Source organism: Geotrypetes seraphini, chromosome 8 (assembly GCF_902459505.1).
Source record: "Geotrypetes seraphini chromosome 8, aGeoSer1.1, whole genome shotgun sequence".
Classification (NCBI taxonomy): domain Eukaryota; kingdom Metazoa; phylum Chordata; class Amphibia; order Gymnophiona; family Dermophiidae; genus Geotrypetes; species Geotrypetes seraphini.
In genome coordinates this window covers 81,692,617-81,708,457 of record NC_047091.1, presented here as the reverse complement: position 1 = coordinate 81,708,457, position 15,841 = coordinate 81,692,617, and the positions used below count along the sequence as shown (strand labels likewise).

The following is a 15,841-nucleotide window of genomic DNA, read 5'->3' as shown; positions in this document are numbered from 1 at the left end:
AGGCTAGGATTTTGAGTTCCTCCAAAGTGAACATTCCTGCATAATTCCCTACAGCAAGAAGCTGAGACTACAGGAGCTATAGTTCCCCATAGGCAATATTCCTGCACCATTCCTTATACTGCTTCCTGATGGGAAAGGCTGGGATTTCTGGATCTATGAGTCACTTCTCCATCATTTCTACAGTGCCTCCTGTTGGAACTGCAGAAGCTAAGATCTCCCACTGAGTTGCTGTCAATTCTTACAGATGACTCTCAGGGTACAGGACTTGAACAGTCAATTTTTATTGTACGTTTCAGGTTTCCAAGGCAGCAGCAGACTTGATGACCTACTGTGATGCTCACGCCTGTGATGACCCACTAATCACACCTGTGCCAACATCTGAGAACCCATTTAGGGAGAAGAAATTCTTCTGCGCTCTGCTGTGATCCTTCCATGTTGACTACAGGACAGAGGGAAAGGAAGTCTTTTACCCAGTTCAATCCTGCGCAATTCCTCTCCTTCTGACACAGAGTGCCCAGTCAGCTTCCAAGTTACACTGTTCCTGGCAGGAGATTTTGGCTTCTAGCTGTCAAGACACTTTTGAGTACTCTAGCTCTGTCTCTGACATTAATATGGTCTAACCAGAAAAATTAAACTGAAAAAGAAATAAATAGCTTGCAACAAATCCATGGAGAGTAGAAAGAAAGATTCCCATTTCTGCTTCCAGACTTTTTTATTGACTTCCTCAATGGTCTGTGTTGCTTAATGCTATCTACCCAACTTATTGTTTAAAATTAATTGATACCAGCTACAATCCTGCCCAGTTGCAATAACCTTGAGTTGTGATGTCAGACAGCTGGTATGACAGCTCAGGAGAGACTGCTACAAAGGGCAGGAAATGAACCTTAGAAAAAATACATTACTGTTAAGATAAAAGTGAGCAGAAATTGTCTGGAGAAACTGAAGCACCCATCTCATGGCTGCTTTCTCACACGACTGGAGAGCTAAATCTCAGTCCAGTGCAGCACAACAGAAAATGAAGGTGGAGTGACAGGCAACTGGCACTCCACATGAGGCTGCACTCACTGCTCTGTCTCTCTTGGCTCTTTTTGGTATCAGATTATACACTACGTGTGAGGCTGTCTTATCCTTGTGTGTGTGCAGTTGCTCTCACCACACTCTCTCCTGACTGTATGTGCAGCTGCTCTCACCACACTGAGTCCCTTTCCTAGATCTATGTGTGCAGCTGCTCTTGCAGGTGCCTTCAGTCTCTCTTCTGGCTGTTTACAGTGACAGGTCAGATACTGCATGATCATTTGTTCTTACTGCACTGTATCTCTTTGCTGGTTCTGTGTTGGTTACTGCTCTACTGCCCTGTGTCTTTCTCCTGCCTCTATGGAGGAAATTTTATAAAGTGGGTGCCAACATTTAGGTGCCAAGAATGTGTGTAAATGACAATATGTGCACATACACTCATTATCGAAGGTAAAAACCTACTCTTCCAATGTTCCTATTCTATAAGATAATGCCTACATGTGATGGCATGTAGTTTGAAGGTGGGCAAACACATGGGTGAAGTCTGGGCAGGACAGTTAAATGTATACACTTCCCCCTCAATATGCGCAGGTTCAGCATGCATGACTGATTATTCGTGGCTTTTTTCCGCCTCGCAGATTTATTTCTTAAATATTCTACATTTTACTTAGGGCCAACTCTGACCCACACCCGGCTCCCTCCCACTTCCCAGACCCCTCCACAACTTACTTTCGAAAGCCTGGTGGTCTAGCAGTAAAGCAGGGCAGTAGCAATCTTTGTACATTCCTGACCTGTGCAGAGCCACAAACAAAAATGGCTGCTGTGAGTTCCCACTATACTACAGCAGCCATTTTTGTTTGCGGCTCTGCACAGGGCAGGAGCGTACAAAGATTGCTCCTGCCCTGCTTCACCACTGGACCACCAGGCTTTTAAAAGTAAGTTGCGGAGGGGTCCAGGAGGTGGGATGGAGCTGGGGGTGGGTCAGAGTTGGCCCTATAGTTAGTCATGAATTTTTGTTATTGGTGGGCTGGCTTTGCCCCTAACCCCTATGAATATTGAGGGGGAAATGTAAAACGTAGAATACTATAATTTACACACATTTTTCAGCAATCTAAGCATAAGCATTTAGGGCCTGATTCTGGAAACAGGTGCCTACCATGTGTCAATCACCGGTAGCCGCTGTGTGACTAATCATATCTAATTTTTTGTACAAACACCTTAAATGTAGGCCACCGTTTTACAGGCATACATTTAAGGAATCTGACTCAGGCCTATGGCAGCACCTAGGAATGTCTAAGACCACTTCTGGCAAAAGCCACACCTACACCGGCCTTAGGAGTCCGTTGGGATGCCTAGGCGCAACTCAGATGCCTACATTGTAGGCATCATTGCCGTATTGATTTTTTTTAAAACGTGCATCCTGATTGGCCTGTTAAGACAGCGGTAGGACGCCTAACGTTGCCTACCATCGTGACGTTTAGAAAATCAGGCCCTTATACCAGTTCTGTGGCTGGTGTAAGTGGTCATACCTCAATTATACACACATTTGCATTGTTACATTAGTACTCTACACAGAAAAATAGGTGCCTACTTTCCTTTACAGAATAGGATCCAGATAGGCACCCCTTTATAGAACTGCTCTCCTAGGAGGCTGTTGCTTTCACTGATCTGCATTTCTCACTTGGTTGTATGCAGCTGTTCCCCATTTCTGTCTAGTTCATGACTGCTCTCCCTGCCCTGGGTCTCTCTCCTGGTTCTGTGCATGGCTGTTCTCACTACCTTGCCTCTCTTTTCTGGCCCTTTGCGTAGGATTGCTGTCACTGACTTGTGTTTCTCTTCTAGCTCTGTGGACGAGATTGTTCTCACTGTCTTGTGCCTCTTTCCAGGCTCTATGGATGAGATTGTTCTCATTATCCTATATTTCTCTCCTGGCTGTCTGCAGTTAAAGGTCAGAAACTGTATGAGCAGCTGTTCTCACTGTCCCATGTCCCGCTCTTGGTTCTATATATGCAGCTGTTCTCATGGCTCTGCATCTCTTTCCTGACTGTTTGGTGATGTGTCAAGATACAGTGTGGGTGGTTGTTCTCACTGCAGAGCAACAGTGGTCCAGTACTGTGTTGTGGCAAGCATCGGACAGAACATATATGGCTCTCACCACCTCTTTTCTCTTTCTGCACTCTGTGGTGTTAATAATGCTGTAAAGTGGTCTCTAATAAAGGACCTGAAGTTACCAAGACATGTCTGATGTCTCAGTAATATCCCTGTGGTCAAGGGGGTATAAATGTAAGGGGTGATAAGGACTTGTTTCTCAACTGAACAGTAAGTACTTTTAATGTTTTATTAAATGGCAAGGATGAAAACATTGTCATATGAAATAAAATCATTACAGTTATGTAGTAATTAAATTCATGTATGTCCTCGAAAGAGAGATGAACCACCCAAGCCCAGAGACTATAACACATCCCAGACATTGGAAGGCTCCTTTCACTCCCAAGCCTTGTATTCTTTGGTCACTGTAACTGCCAGCATCCTATAAAACCCTTGGAAAAACTTGGCTTACAAATGTGCTTACTGCATGTGACAGGTCACTTGGACACATGAAGAAATGAAAATTATGAAAAGGATCTGCAAAAAAAAGCAGGGATGCATAAATTGTTCATGAGCCTAACAAAGGAAAAAGAAATACCAACCAACCATAGCATAACTAAAAAGAAAGTTTCAATCCCACCAGAAACAGTAAGGTTCCTAAACCCTACCACACATGTAGACTCCCACAGAAGCAAGCACACACCAAAGGCATGTATACCAGCAAGCATGAGCACACTGGGACCTCCTATAAGAAACTCCTGTAAAACTGACAAAATGTGTAAAAAATGAGGTGAATTTACTAGAGGGCTGTGGCCATTTTCTCCACAGTTCTTTAGTGAGGCATGTGGTTCTAGGCTAGAGAACAGATTAAAAATTCAAAGGAGGGAAGTGAATCCAGCACATCTCAAAGGAAGTCAGGGAGCCTGATCTTGCTCAGGCATAGCACTCAACTGCAAACAGTCAGTGCATCTGACCCATTTCATTGTGAAGCAGAGAAAAATAGCTGTCAGTGCAGTCTTATAATTGCACACTCCCACACACATTAGCCCAGCACAAAACTGGTATAAAATGAGCCACCAGCAGTATAAGCTTTCTACTATGCACATACACACATAATCCACATTTCTACCTTCCGTGTTACCAAAGTGATAGAAAGCATCTCACTGCACCTGGTATAGCAAAATAGTTCTCAATGCATCAGACATTTCTGGGCATTTTTCAGTAACTTTGTAAAGCTTCGGATCTCAGTTTTGCTGCACTTCCAGCCAGGGAGTCTCATACACCACTTCCACTTTATTAAACACTTCCTGATTTATTGCAAACCCAAGAAAAATAAAAGCCTAGGTTGGAATATAGGACCAAGACAAGGTCACAAGATCATTGCAGAGGCCTGAATGGCCTGGTAGCAAAGCAACGCTCTTTTCTCCACCCCAGAATGGGGAGTACATACCTGAAGCAACTCCTGCTGACTTATCAAAATAACCCTTTCCCCCAAACTCTTACACTAATCTGGGAAATAGGGTACTCTGTCTTCACATAATCTGTATTCAACTCCAACCTGACCTGTTTCCAGATCAAGACTATCTAGCTTGGTCAAAGCAATGCTGCAGAGAAAGTAAGAAAAAAGAAAATGAGTTTTTTTCCAAGACTAAGCACTGGGGCTCCACAACTGCCTCTTGATGCTCAGGCACAAAGACCCACAGGAATCCAAGCGGAAAGCAGTATGTGCACTGGCAGTACAGAAATGTATATATTTTTGAGATTGGGAGCTCAGGCTAGCTTTGGCTTAAATGAAAAGGCTCATCAGTGGTGAATTCCTTACGCACTGAATCCATTGATCATGTGAGCATATTTCACCAAGACCAGATCCAGCCAGCCAAAGAGCACAGTTACTTACCGTAACAGGTGTTATCCAGGGACAGCAGGCATATATTCTCACATGTTGGTGACGTCATCTACGGAGCCCCAGCGCGGACAGCTTTTCAAGCAAACTTGATTGAAGTTTCAAGTTTGCTACACTGCACCACGCATGTGCTTGCCTTCTTGCCCACTAGAGGGCGCATCCCCACCTCGTGGTCCTCAGTTCCATAACCAGCAAAGAAGCCATCCCCGGGGAGGAGGGAGAATATATGCCTGCTGTCCCTGGATAACACCTGTTACGGTAAGTAACTGTGCTTTATCCCAGGACAAGCAGGCATGATATTCTCACATGTGGGTGACCTCCAAGCCAACCAAAAAAGGGCAGGTGGGAGGATGGCAAGTTAGGAAAACAGATTACGTAACACCGACTGGCCAAACCGGCTGTCGCTTCTGGACAAAGTGTCCAGACAGTAGTGGGAGGTGAACGTATGAACCGAAGACCAAGTGGCAGCTTTACATATGTCCTCCACAGGAGTAGACCGGAGGAAAGCAACAGAAGCTGCCATAGCCCGGACCTTATGCTCCGTGACTCGACCATGGAGCGTGAGACCAGCCTGAGCGTAGCAAAAAGAAATACAAGCAGCCAACCAGTTGGACAAGGTGCGCTTGGAAACAGGATGTCCCAACCGATTAGGATCACAGGACAAAAACAATTGAGGAACCTTCCGATGAGACTTGATACGTTGGAGATAAAAGGCCAACGCCTTCTTACAGTCAAGCGTGTGAAGCGCCGCCTCACCAGGATGAGAGTGGGGCTTCGGGAAGAACACCGGAAGAACAATGGACTGATTGAGGTGGAAATCAGACACAACCTTAGGCAAAAATTTAGGATGGGTGCGAAGAACCACCTTGTCATGATGAAACACAGTAAAAGGTGGATCCGCAACCAAAGCCTGCAGCTCACTAATCCGACGAGCGGACGTGAGCGTAAGCAAAAAGACCACCTTCCAAGTGAGAAACTTAAGATGAGATTTGTCAATAGGCTCAAAAGGAGGCTTCATCAGTTGAGCTAAGACCACATTAAGGTCCCAAACTACAGGAGGAGGTTTCAGAGGAGGATGAACATTCACGAGACCCCTCATGAAACGAGTCACCAGAGGATGAAGAGAAAGAGACCGACCCTCGAGATGCCGATGGAACGCCGCAATGGCACTGAGATGCACCCGAATGGAAGTTGTCGTCAGCCCAGACTTAGACAGATGCAACAAATATTCCAGCACCGAAGACACTGGAACCGAACTAGGGTCCAGATGGTTCGAGGAACACCAGGATGAAAATCTGGTCCACTTCTGGGAATAACAAAGCCTAGTCGAGACCTTGCGCGAGGCTTCCAAAATCTCCCTCACCGACTGAGAAACAGGAACCGAAGTCAAGGGGAAAGGAACCAAGCGGTCAGATGTAAAGACTGAAGATGTAACAGCGAACCCCGGCTCTGAGACAGCAGAGAGGGAAAAACAGGCAGAAGCAGAGGCTCCCTGACACTGAGTTGAAGGAGCAGGGAGAACCAGTGCTGCCGAGGCCAACGAGGCGCAATGAGAATCATAGTGGCTCTGGACGCCTTGAGATGAACCAACGTCCTCAAGATCAGAGGGAAAGGAGGAAACGCATAAAGGAACCTCCCTCCCCAGTCGAGAAGAAAGGCGTCGGCCTCGAGACGGTCCGGGGAGTACATCCGAGAACAATAGAGGGGCAGTTTGCGAGTCTCCGGGGAGGCAAACAGATCCACCTGAGGAGTTCCCCAGCGGTCGAAGACCTCGCGCAGGACCCGGGAGTTCAGCGACCACTCGTGCGGCTGGAGAAGACGACTGAGTTTGTCTGCCAGACAGTTCCTCTCTCCCTGAATGTAAACCGCACGTAGGAAGATGTTCTGGGAGACCGCCCATTCCCAAAGGTGCAGGGTTTCCCGGCACAGGGACCAAGAGCCCATTCCCCCCTGCTTGTTCACATAATACATTGCCACCTGATTGTCCGTCCGCACGAGGACTACCTGATCGTGTAGCAAGTGGCAGAACGCTCGAGCCGCCAGAAAAATGGCACGAAGCTCCAACACATTGATGTGACAAAGACGGTCCTCTGCCGACCATAGACCCTGAGTCCGCAGACCGTCGAGATGAGCCCCCCACGCGTACTCCGAGGAGCCGTGGTCAGAACCTTGCGATGCGGAGGAACGAGAAAGAGCAAACCCCCTGAAAGATTGGAAGAGTTGGTCCACCAACGGAGCGAGCATCTCAAAGAAGGAGTCACCGTTATGGGACAAGAGACTGGGTCGCGATCCTGACGCCACTGCGAGGCCAAGGTCCACTGAGGGAGCCTCAGATGCAACCGGGCGAACGGAGTGACGTGGACCGTCGATGCCATGTGGCCCAGAAGCATCATCATGCGCTGAGCCGATACTGCGGGCATCAGCAAAACATGGCGACTCAACCGAAGTAGGACCTCCAACCGAGGAGGAGAGAGGAACGAACGGAGGCGAACCGTGTCCAGCACGGCTCCGATAAACTGAAGGGATTGAGCCGGGCACAACTGAGATTTGGGAAAATTCACTTCGAACCCCAGACGTTGAAGGAAGATGATAGTCTGTCGGGTCGCTGAGATAACTCCCTCCCTGGTCAAAGCCTTGATCAGCCAATCGTCCAGGTAGGGAAAGACCTGTAGCCCCCGAGATCGCAGGGCTGCAGCGACTACCACCATACACTTCGTGAAGACTCGAGGGGACGAAGTCAGTCCGAAGGGGAGGACCCGATATTGAAGGTGCAACTCCCCCACCTGAAACAGTAAGAATTTGCGGAAGGCGGGATGCACCGGAACATGAGTATATGCTTCCTTTAAGTCCAGGGAGCACATCCAATCCCCTTCCTCCAAAAGAGGATACAACACCGGAAGCGACAACATACAGAACTTCTCCCGGACCAGGAACTTGTTGAGCTTCCGGAGGTCCAAAATGGGGCGTAAGTCCCCGGTCTTCTTTGGGACTAGAAAGTAACGGGAGTAAAAACCCCGCCCCCGTTGGTCGGGGGGTACAGGTTCCACCGCCCGAAGGCTCAACAAGGCCCTCACTTCCACGAGAAGAAGAGGAAGTTGGGCTTGACTGAATGGGTAAGCCCCCGGCGGATGCTCCGGCGGCGTGGCTGAGTAGCCCTCGGAGATAATCCGGAGCACCCAAGCATCTGATGTGATCCCGGTCCAGGCCGCATAAAAGGCTCGGAGCCGACCCCCGATAGGAAGGGGGTTCGGCAAGAGTGCGGAGGGGGCCCGCCCCCATCCGCACATCATGTCAAAAAGAAGGCGCCGGCTTGGACGCCCCCTGCGCCTGAGGTTTTTGTTGGCCTCCCCTACCCTGTTGCGGCAGGCGCCGGGGCGGAGGTCTAGAGAAGGCCGGCGTGGACTTCTGCGGGTATCGCCTCGGGGGAGGCCGGAATGGCTTTTGCGGCGGGGCCCGAGGTTTAGGACGGACCAAGGAGGCAAGGGAGCGCTCCTGTTCCGACAGACGTTTGGTCGCCGCCTCCAGGGACTCATCAAATAATTCAGAGCCAACACAGGGTAGATTGGCCAGACATTCCTGCAAGTTCGGGTCCATGTCCAGGGTACGTAGCCATGCCAGCCGGCGCATTGCCACTGCAAAGGCGGATACCCTGGAGGCCTGTTCAAATGCGTCGTAAACAGCGTGAAACAGGTACAGACGCAGCTGAGATAAGTTGGACATGAACGTGGCAAAACCCTCCTTGTGGGAATCCGGCATGACCCCTTGATAACGAGGCAAGTCTTTGACCATGCTTCGAAGATAAGAGGAAAACGTAAAGGCATAATTGAGGACCCTGGTAGCCATCAATGAATTGGAATAGAGGCGACGACCAAACTTGTCCAGGGTCCGCCCTTCCCGTCCGGGCGGGACCGCCGCCGAGACCTTAGAGGGCTGCGACTTCTTCAGCGCCGACTCAACGAGCAACAACTGGTGAGACAGTTGTGCTTTCTCGAAGCCCTTACATGGGATGGTCCGGTACTTGGACTCCATCTTAGAAGGCACCGCTGTGACTGTAAGAGGGGAGTCCAAATTTCTCAGGAAGGTCTGGTGGAGGACCTTATTGAGAGGCAGATGAGGAGTTTCTCTCGGGGGAGTGAGCAAGTCTTGTTCCTCCAAAAACTCCTTTGTGTACTGGGACCCAGCAAGCAAGTCCAGGTCCAAAGCACGTGCCATATCCTGCACGAATTTTGAGAAGGAAGAGGGCCTGGCAGGCGGGGAAGGAGTTCGCGAAGTCCGTGCCGCCAAGAAAGAGGGGGAGGCCTCGCGGGAATACCGAGGCTCCCTACCAGACCCCGATCCCCAGGAGGCCGTACCGAGCGACCTCGAAGGGGTCGGGGACCGCCTATGCCCCGAGGAGCCCTTGGGGGAAGTCCCCGGGGTATGAGGAACCGAGGCACGTCCCCTCCGTCTCGGCGAGGAGTCTCTCGAACCCCTCCCCACGGGGGACCGGAAAAGCCTCGGATTGTCGAGGCGGAGCTCCGAGACACGCAAGGTCTCACCCCCGGTCGGCGAGGAGCGACCGCATCTCCGAGGAGAACCCCGAGAACGCTTGGGCTTCCTCGGCCGGCGCCTCGCCCGAGGCCGAGGAGCCCCTGGAGGACCTCGAGGAAGAGGACGTGGAAGAGATCCTCCTAACCCGACGCACCTTGTCCCGAGGCCTGACACTTCTCTCAGGCTGGTCAACCGAGGTCGAGGGCAAGGTCGGGGTCGAGGTCGGCAGACCCCCGGGGGCCGAAGCCGAGGGCACCGAGACCGAGGCCGCTGACGCTGGGGCAGTCGAGGCCGGAGCAGTCGAGGCCGAAGCCTGCTGCAGGTGCGCGAGGGCCCCGGACAGCTCCGAGGCAATCAGCGCTCAGAGCAAGTCCTGGAAGGCCGGAACCTCCATCATGGCTGGCAGGTCCGGGGCCGAGGGGTGCTCCCTGGAGGGCGACCTAGGTCTCGAGTATTCCCTCGGGGCACTAGACTTTGCCATTCGGGGCGGGGCCGAGGACGACCCACCCGCAATCGAGGAGCCCGAGGATGGCTTCTTCACCGACCCTGGAGTCGAGGATGGAAGGGAGGACTCACCCGAAGCAGGCTTGGTCGAGGCAGCAGGCTTGGAGGAAGTCGAGGGTCGCGGCGAGGTCGAGGGACCGGAGGCCGAGGTCGAGGCCGGGGCCGAAGCCGAGGCTGACGTCGAGGCCTTCCCCGCCGCGGGGTCTGCAGAGAAGAGCTCTGCCATCTGGGCACAGCGTCGGCGGAGCGCTCTAGTCTGAAAAGTTGAGCACCTATCACAGGACTCCGTAGGATGCTCAGGACCCAAACAAATCAAGCACCACCGGTGAGGATCGGTAATCGAAAGCAACCGATCACACCGGGTGCACTTTTTAAAGCCCGTCAAGGGACGGGACATGAAAGCCGAAAAGGCCGGGAACGAACGATGTCCCGCGGCCGCGGCACCCGGGAGCCCCTGGAGCCGAACGGAAGAAAAATAAAAGATTTTTTTTTTTTTTGACGACAAACGACCGACTAAGTAAGAGAACAATAAGAAAAGCACAGCGACCGAGCGAAAAGACCCAGATGCGGTGTCAGAAGGCCAAAAAAATACGAGCACAATTTCCACAGGGCTTCTGGCTCCGCGGAAAAAACTGAACTGAGGACCACGAGGTGGGGATGCACCCTCTAGTGGGCAAGAAGGCATGCACATGCGTGGTGCAGTGTAGCAAACTTGAAACTTCAATCAAGTTTGCTTGAAAAGCTGTCCACGCTGGGGCTCCGTAGATGACGTCACCCACATGTGAGAATATCATGCCTGCTTGTCCTGGGATAACATCTTTTATGTCCTGTTATGACCCTAAACTGCTCCTATAGCCACAAGACTGCAACAGGTCTCCAATTTCCTAGGGGTAAAGAGAAGAGAGATGTTGTGGCTTGCCGCCCTGGTTATGTCCTTTTCTTTCCCTCAACCATCTGCAATAACCAAAGTCCATCAACAGCAGATTAATAGTTTGCACTACATCCAATGTCACTTTGCTAAAAGATAAACTTATTCTTTTGTTCTGTAGGGAAGGCTCGCATCCCAACCCGTGAGGTGTATGATTTCACCAAACCATACACCTCAATATAGTGAGGGGCAATTCCCAGACCTGTGTAATCATCTTACTGTGCAGTTAGAATTACCAGATTCCCTCTTAAAAAAAAGACATGTGGCCCCACCCCGTTCTGTCCCCAGCCCTGCCCCCACATGGACCTCATGTCTCCTTGCCCGAGCTCCAGGATGCGTCTAGAGGGCCTCTGCGCATGACGCTCACACTCATGTCAGCATCTGTGCATGCGTAGAGGCCCTCTTGACACGGCCCCGAGCTTGGTGCCTTTGAAAACCCAGGCAAACTGTCACAGCACCCCAGCTGTGGAATGCTCTTCCTCCAGAGCTAAGAGAAAAAAAATTACTTGACCATTTTAAAGGGAAACTGAAAAGTAATCTATTCAAAGATGCATTCTTGATATAACTTCAAGTTACTTAATGCCGTTATTCATAAAGAAAGAAAATCCCTAATTGTTCTATCCTTGAATGTTTTTCTTTTCTTCAACAATTGTAGTTCCTCCCAGCCTACCCTTCATGTTCCGGTATGTCTGGTGAGTTTAAATTTATGTCTATGTATTTTTTAGCCATGTACAATTTTATTTTGTATTTCACCTAGAAATCTTTGAATAGGCGATTATATCAAATTTTAATAAAACTTGATAACTTGACAAATATCTTCCTACTTGGGGCCATGAAACCAATGACACTTCACAACATTCATTCCTACCAGAACACCTGACCTTGGTCACACATGCAGAACACAGATAAACATACGAATACAGGACTACAAACTAAGTGTCCTAATATTGTGACAGGGACCTGCAATAGGCCAAGCAAGTACCTGAGCAGGGTCACAAGGTCAGGATTTCCCTTCCCCCGGTATCTACAAAAGCACACCAGGACTCTTGGAAAGGAAACAAGCATAAAAAACACAACAATCTTTCCTTCTTCAGGATGTCAGTTTATCAGGATTTTCCAAACACAAAAAGCAACAGAGAACAAAAAACCAGCAAGAGCAGTTTTCAACATTCATTCAAATTGTCCCACTTTGCATTAGAAAGAAAACAAACTTCTTTTGAATCTGAGCAAGGCTCAGGCTTCTCAGTTCAATGTCCTGGAAAAACAGTTAAAAAAATGTCCTACTTAGGACTTCTTTTCTCAGTTTACTAGTACTTAGTACAACACAATATTTAAACCTGCAAGTTCATTTTAATGCTGTTCCTCTTCTTAATTCACCACTTGAGCACACGACCCTCCCCTTCTGGAGAAACCCAGCTTCAAGCACATACAACAAAACAAAACATTTCATAAATGCTTTTATTTCCTCTACCTCTGACCTTAACAAGGCAGGGCTTTGTGCCAGAACAAACACAAGCCCCCTCAGGATGGTGGAGCTTATACCTACTGGTCTTTCCACCCTCCCCAATAGTGTAAAGCTTCCAGCACTCCAGAGTCCTTGCTGTTAGCTTTCTTACCAAGCACAGTTCTCTTCAGAGAAGAAAAAAAACATTTGGCAAAAGAAAACTGGGAGCACATGTTTTCCCTCCCTGGGCTTTGTTACCAACACTCAATTAGCTTTAAGTCCTTATTCAGATAATAAAGCAGAAAAAAAACCACATCAGCTTCAGTCTTTATCAGTTTCCCCCATGCAATAGCTTTTATCAGAAAAAAAAATTTCACCCAATCAGGACAGAGCATCAACATTAGTATGCAGCTTGCCTGGCCTATGGAGCAACTGGAATTTGTAGCATTGTAAAGCTAGATACCATCTGGTAAGATGGGCATTGTGGCTCCTCATGGAATTTAGCCACCAGAGAGCAAAATGGTCAGTTACTAAGGTAAAAGCATGACCACTTAGATAATGGCTCAGGGCTTCTATAGCCCATTTAATGGCCAAGCACTCTAGTTCTATGGTCACATAATTCCTTTCATTTGTATGCAACTTTCGGATGAGGTACAGCACAGGATGTTCTATTCCTGCCTGTTCTTGTGATAGGATAGCCCCCAATCCCAACCCAAAGGCATCAGTTTGCAGAATGAACGGCTTCTGAAAATCAATCCCTGCAAGGACTGGCTCATCACAAACTCTTAAGATCCAGCAGAGCCTGCCTTCTCTCAGGACCCCACTGTATTCAATCAAGAAGATTTTTTTTTCTTAACAGGTCTGTTAGTAGGACAGCCCAGGTTGCAAAATTGGGAATAAACCATCTATAGTAACCCACTAGCCCTAGAAACCCCCTAAATTGATGCTTGGTTTCGGGTTTGGAAAAATCCCTAATACATTGAACTTAGCCGCATTCTCCCATTGCCCACAAGATACCACCAGGTATTTCACCTCTTTGCCCCATTGAGCATTTCTTTGGATTGACAGTAAGTTTAGTGGTTCGCAAAGCCTGCAGTACTCCACACACATGCTTCAAATGTTATGGCCAGGTTTGGGAAAAGATGACCATGTCATCCATATAAGCTTGCAGCCCTGCAGTACCTTGTTCATTACATGCTTGCAGGATGCCGCAGCACCATGGAGTCCAAAGGGCATGCATGTATATTGGTATAGCCCTTGGGGTGTCTGAAAGGCCGTTTTAGGGCAGGGATCTGCCAGTATCCCTTAGTCAGATTTAGGGTAGATATCTGACTGTTCCCAAGCAATCCGGTATCTCATCAATCTGCAGCATTGGGAAGGCATCAAACTCCAAGATCTCATTGACTGCAAAAATCGATGCATTATCTGTGTGTACCATTTGCCTTTAGTACTATCATGAACGGGCTACACCAGGGACTCTGTGATCATTCAATAACCCCTAAATGCAGCATTTCTTCTACTAGGTCCTGTACCAGGGTCTTCTGCTGTTAAGACGGGTGATACGGCTACACCTTCATTATCCATCCAGGGATGGTCTGGATATTGTGGGATACCAGAGTGGTGCATCCAGGAAGGGTGATAGCACATCTGCAATGTCCTCCACTACTCGGTTAAGTCCCCTTGCTTGGTCTGAGGACAAATTTGGGTTAACCACTACTTTGGCCTCTTGATAGAGATCTTCCATATGGGGACCAAAATCCTCCTCAGCCCCTTCTGCCATCAAGGTCAGGGTCTGACACTCTCCCCCTTCTGGTCCTTGAACTCATAATCCACTGCATTTCTGTCGCGTTACCACGTAGGGCCACTTCCATTGTGCTAAGAACTTGTGAGGATCATCTGGAACTTGCTGTCCCACTTGCAATCTTCTCTCCTTGGCCCCCCAAAGTACTGCTTGTCTCTTCTGGCTTCATTCCAGGCTTTGCCTGTCCTTATCCTGGAGACTTCCCAGACGCTGTTTCAGCTGGGCCATGTAAAAAAATCACATTCACCGAGGACCCTTCTTGGGGGTCCAAGGTATCTTTTAGAAGGTCCAACAAACATACTGGGGCTCTGCCATACAGCAGCTGAAAGGGACTCATGCTTAAATAATCCTGCACTTTTTCCCTTGCAGTATATAACACAAATGGAAAAAAAAATAGGTCTCAATCCCTTAAACACTCCTTCCCCATCCTCTGCAATATCCCTTTCAAGGTCTTATTGAATCGTTCAACCAATCCATTGTATTGCAGATCATACGCTACGGTTCTAAGGTGCTTGGCTCCAAAGGTCTTCCCCCTAAAATGCATTTCATTATACAGGAAATTTGTGCCCTTATCAGTCAATACCTGAGGGAACCCCACAATGCAGAATAACCTCACCAATTCCCCTATTAAACTCTTAGTGGATATCCTTCTTAAGGGAAATGCCCATGGAAACCTGGTCCCAAAGTTACCACTACTACGATATAACTACACCCCAGACTGTGCGCTCCAACAGACCTACAATATCCTGTCCCAACTTAAATAAAGGCTGAAGCACTGCAGGAATGGGTATTCAAGGGGCCTTCTTGGGAAAATGATAGATCTCACTCCTGACACCAAAATGTGACAGGGACCTGCAACAAGCCAAGCAAGTACCTGTGCAGGGTCACAAGGTCAGGATGGCTAATTGGTCTTACTCTAGATTTCCCTTCCCCGGTATCTACCAAAGCATACCAAGACTCTTGGAAAGGAAACAAGGCTGGTTTATTAGCACAAAAAACAACAATCTTTCCTTCTTCAGGATGTCAATTTGCCAGGATTTCCAAACACGTAAAGCAACAGAGAAAAAATCCCAGCAAGAGTAGTTCTCAACTTTCATTCAAATTGTCCCACTTTGCATTAGAAAAACAAACTTCTCTTGAATCTGAGCAAGGCTCAGGCTTCAGTTCAATTCCCTGTTCTGGAAAGTTAAAAAAATGTCCCACTTAGGACTTCTTTTCTCAGTTCACTGGTACTTAGCACAACACAATATTTAAACCAGCAAGTTCATTTTAGTGTTGTTCCTCTTAATCACCACTTGAGCACATGACCCTCCCCTTCTGGAGAAGCCCAGCTTCAAGCACAAAACAAAACATTTCATAAATGGATTTCTTTCTTCTAGCTCTGACCTTAGCAAGTCAGGGCTTTGTGCCAGGACAAACACAAGCCCCCTCAGGGTGGTGGAGCTAATACCCACTGATCTTTCCACTCTCCCCAATAGTGTAAAGCTTCCAGCACTCCAGAGTCCTTGCTGTTAGCTTTCTTACCGAGCACAGTTCTCTTCAGAGAAGAAAAACATTTGGCAAAAGAAAACAAGGAGCACGTTTTCCCTCCCTGTGCTTTGTTACCAGCAAATTAGCTTTAAGTCCTTA

General features: G+C 48.6%; 1 protein-coding gene across 1 annotated transcript in view; it reads left to right on the top strand.

Moving 5' to 3' along the window:
- GNG3 (G protein subunit gamma 3) overlaps positions 1–1,688 on the top strand; it is a 57,333-nt gene extending 55,645 nt beyond the window's left edge. The window contains exon 3 of the mRNA XM_033954849.1: positions 297–1,688. Within this exon, the coding sequence (XP_033810740.1) occupies positions 297–425 (129 nt within the window). The 3' untranslated portion in view covers positions 426–1,688. The remainder of the gene's footprint in view (positions 1–296) is intronic.
- Positions 1,689–15,841: the final 14,153 nt, after the last annotated feature.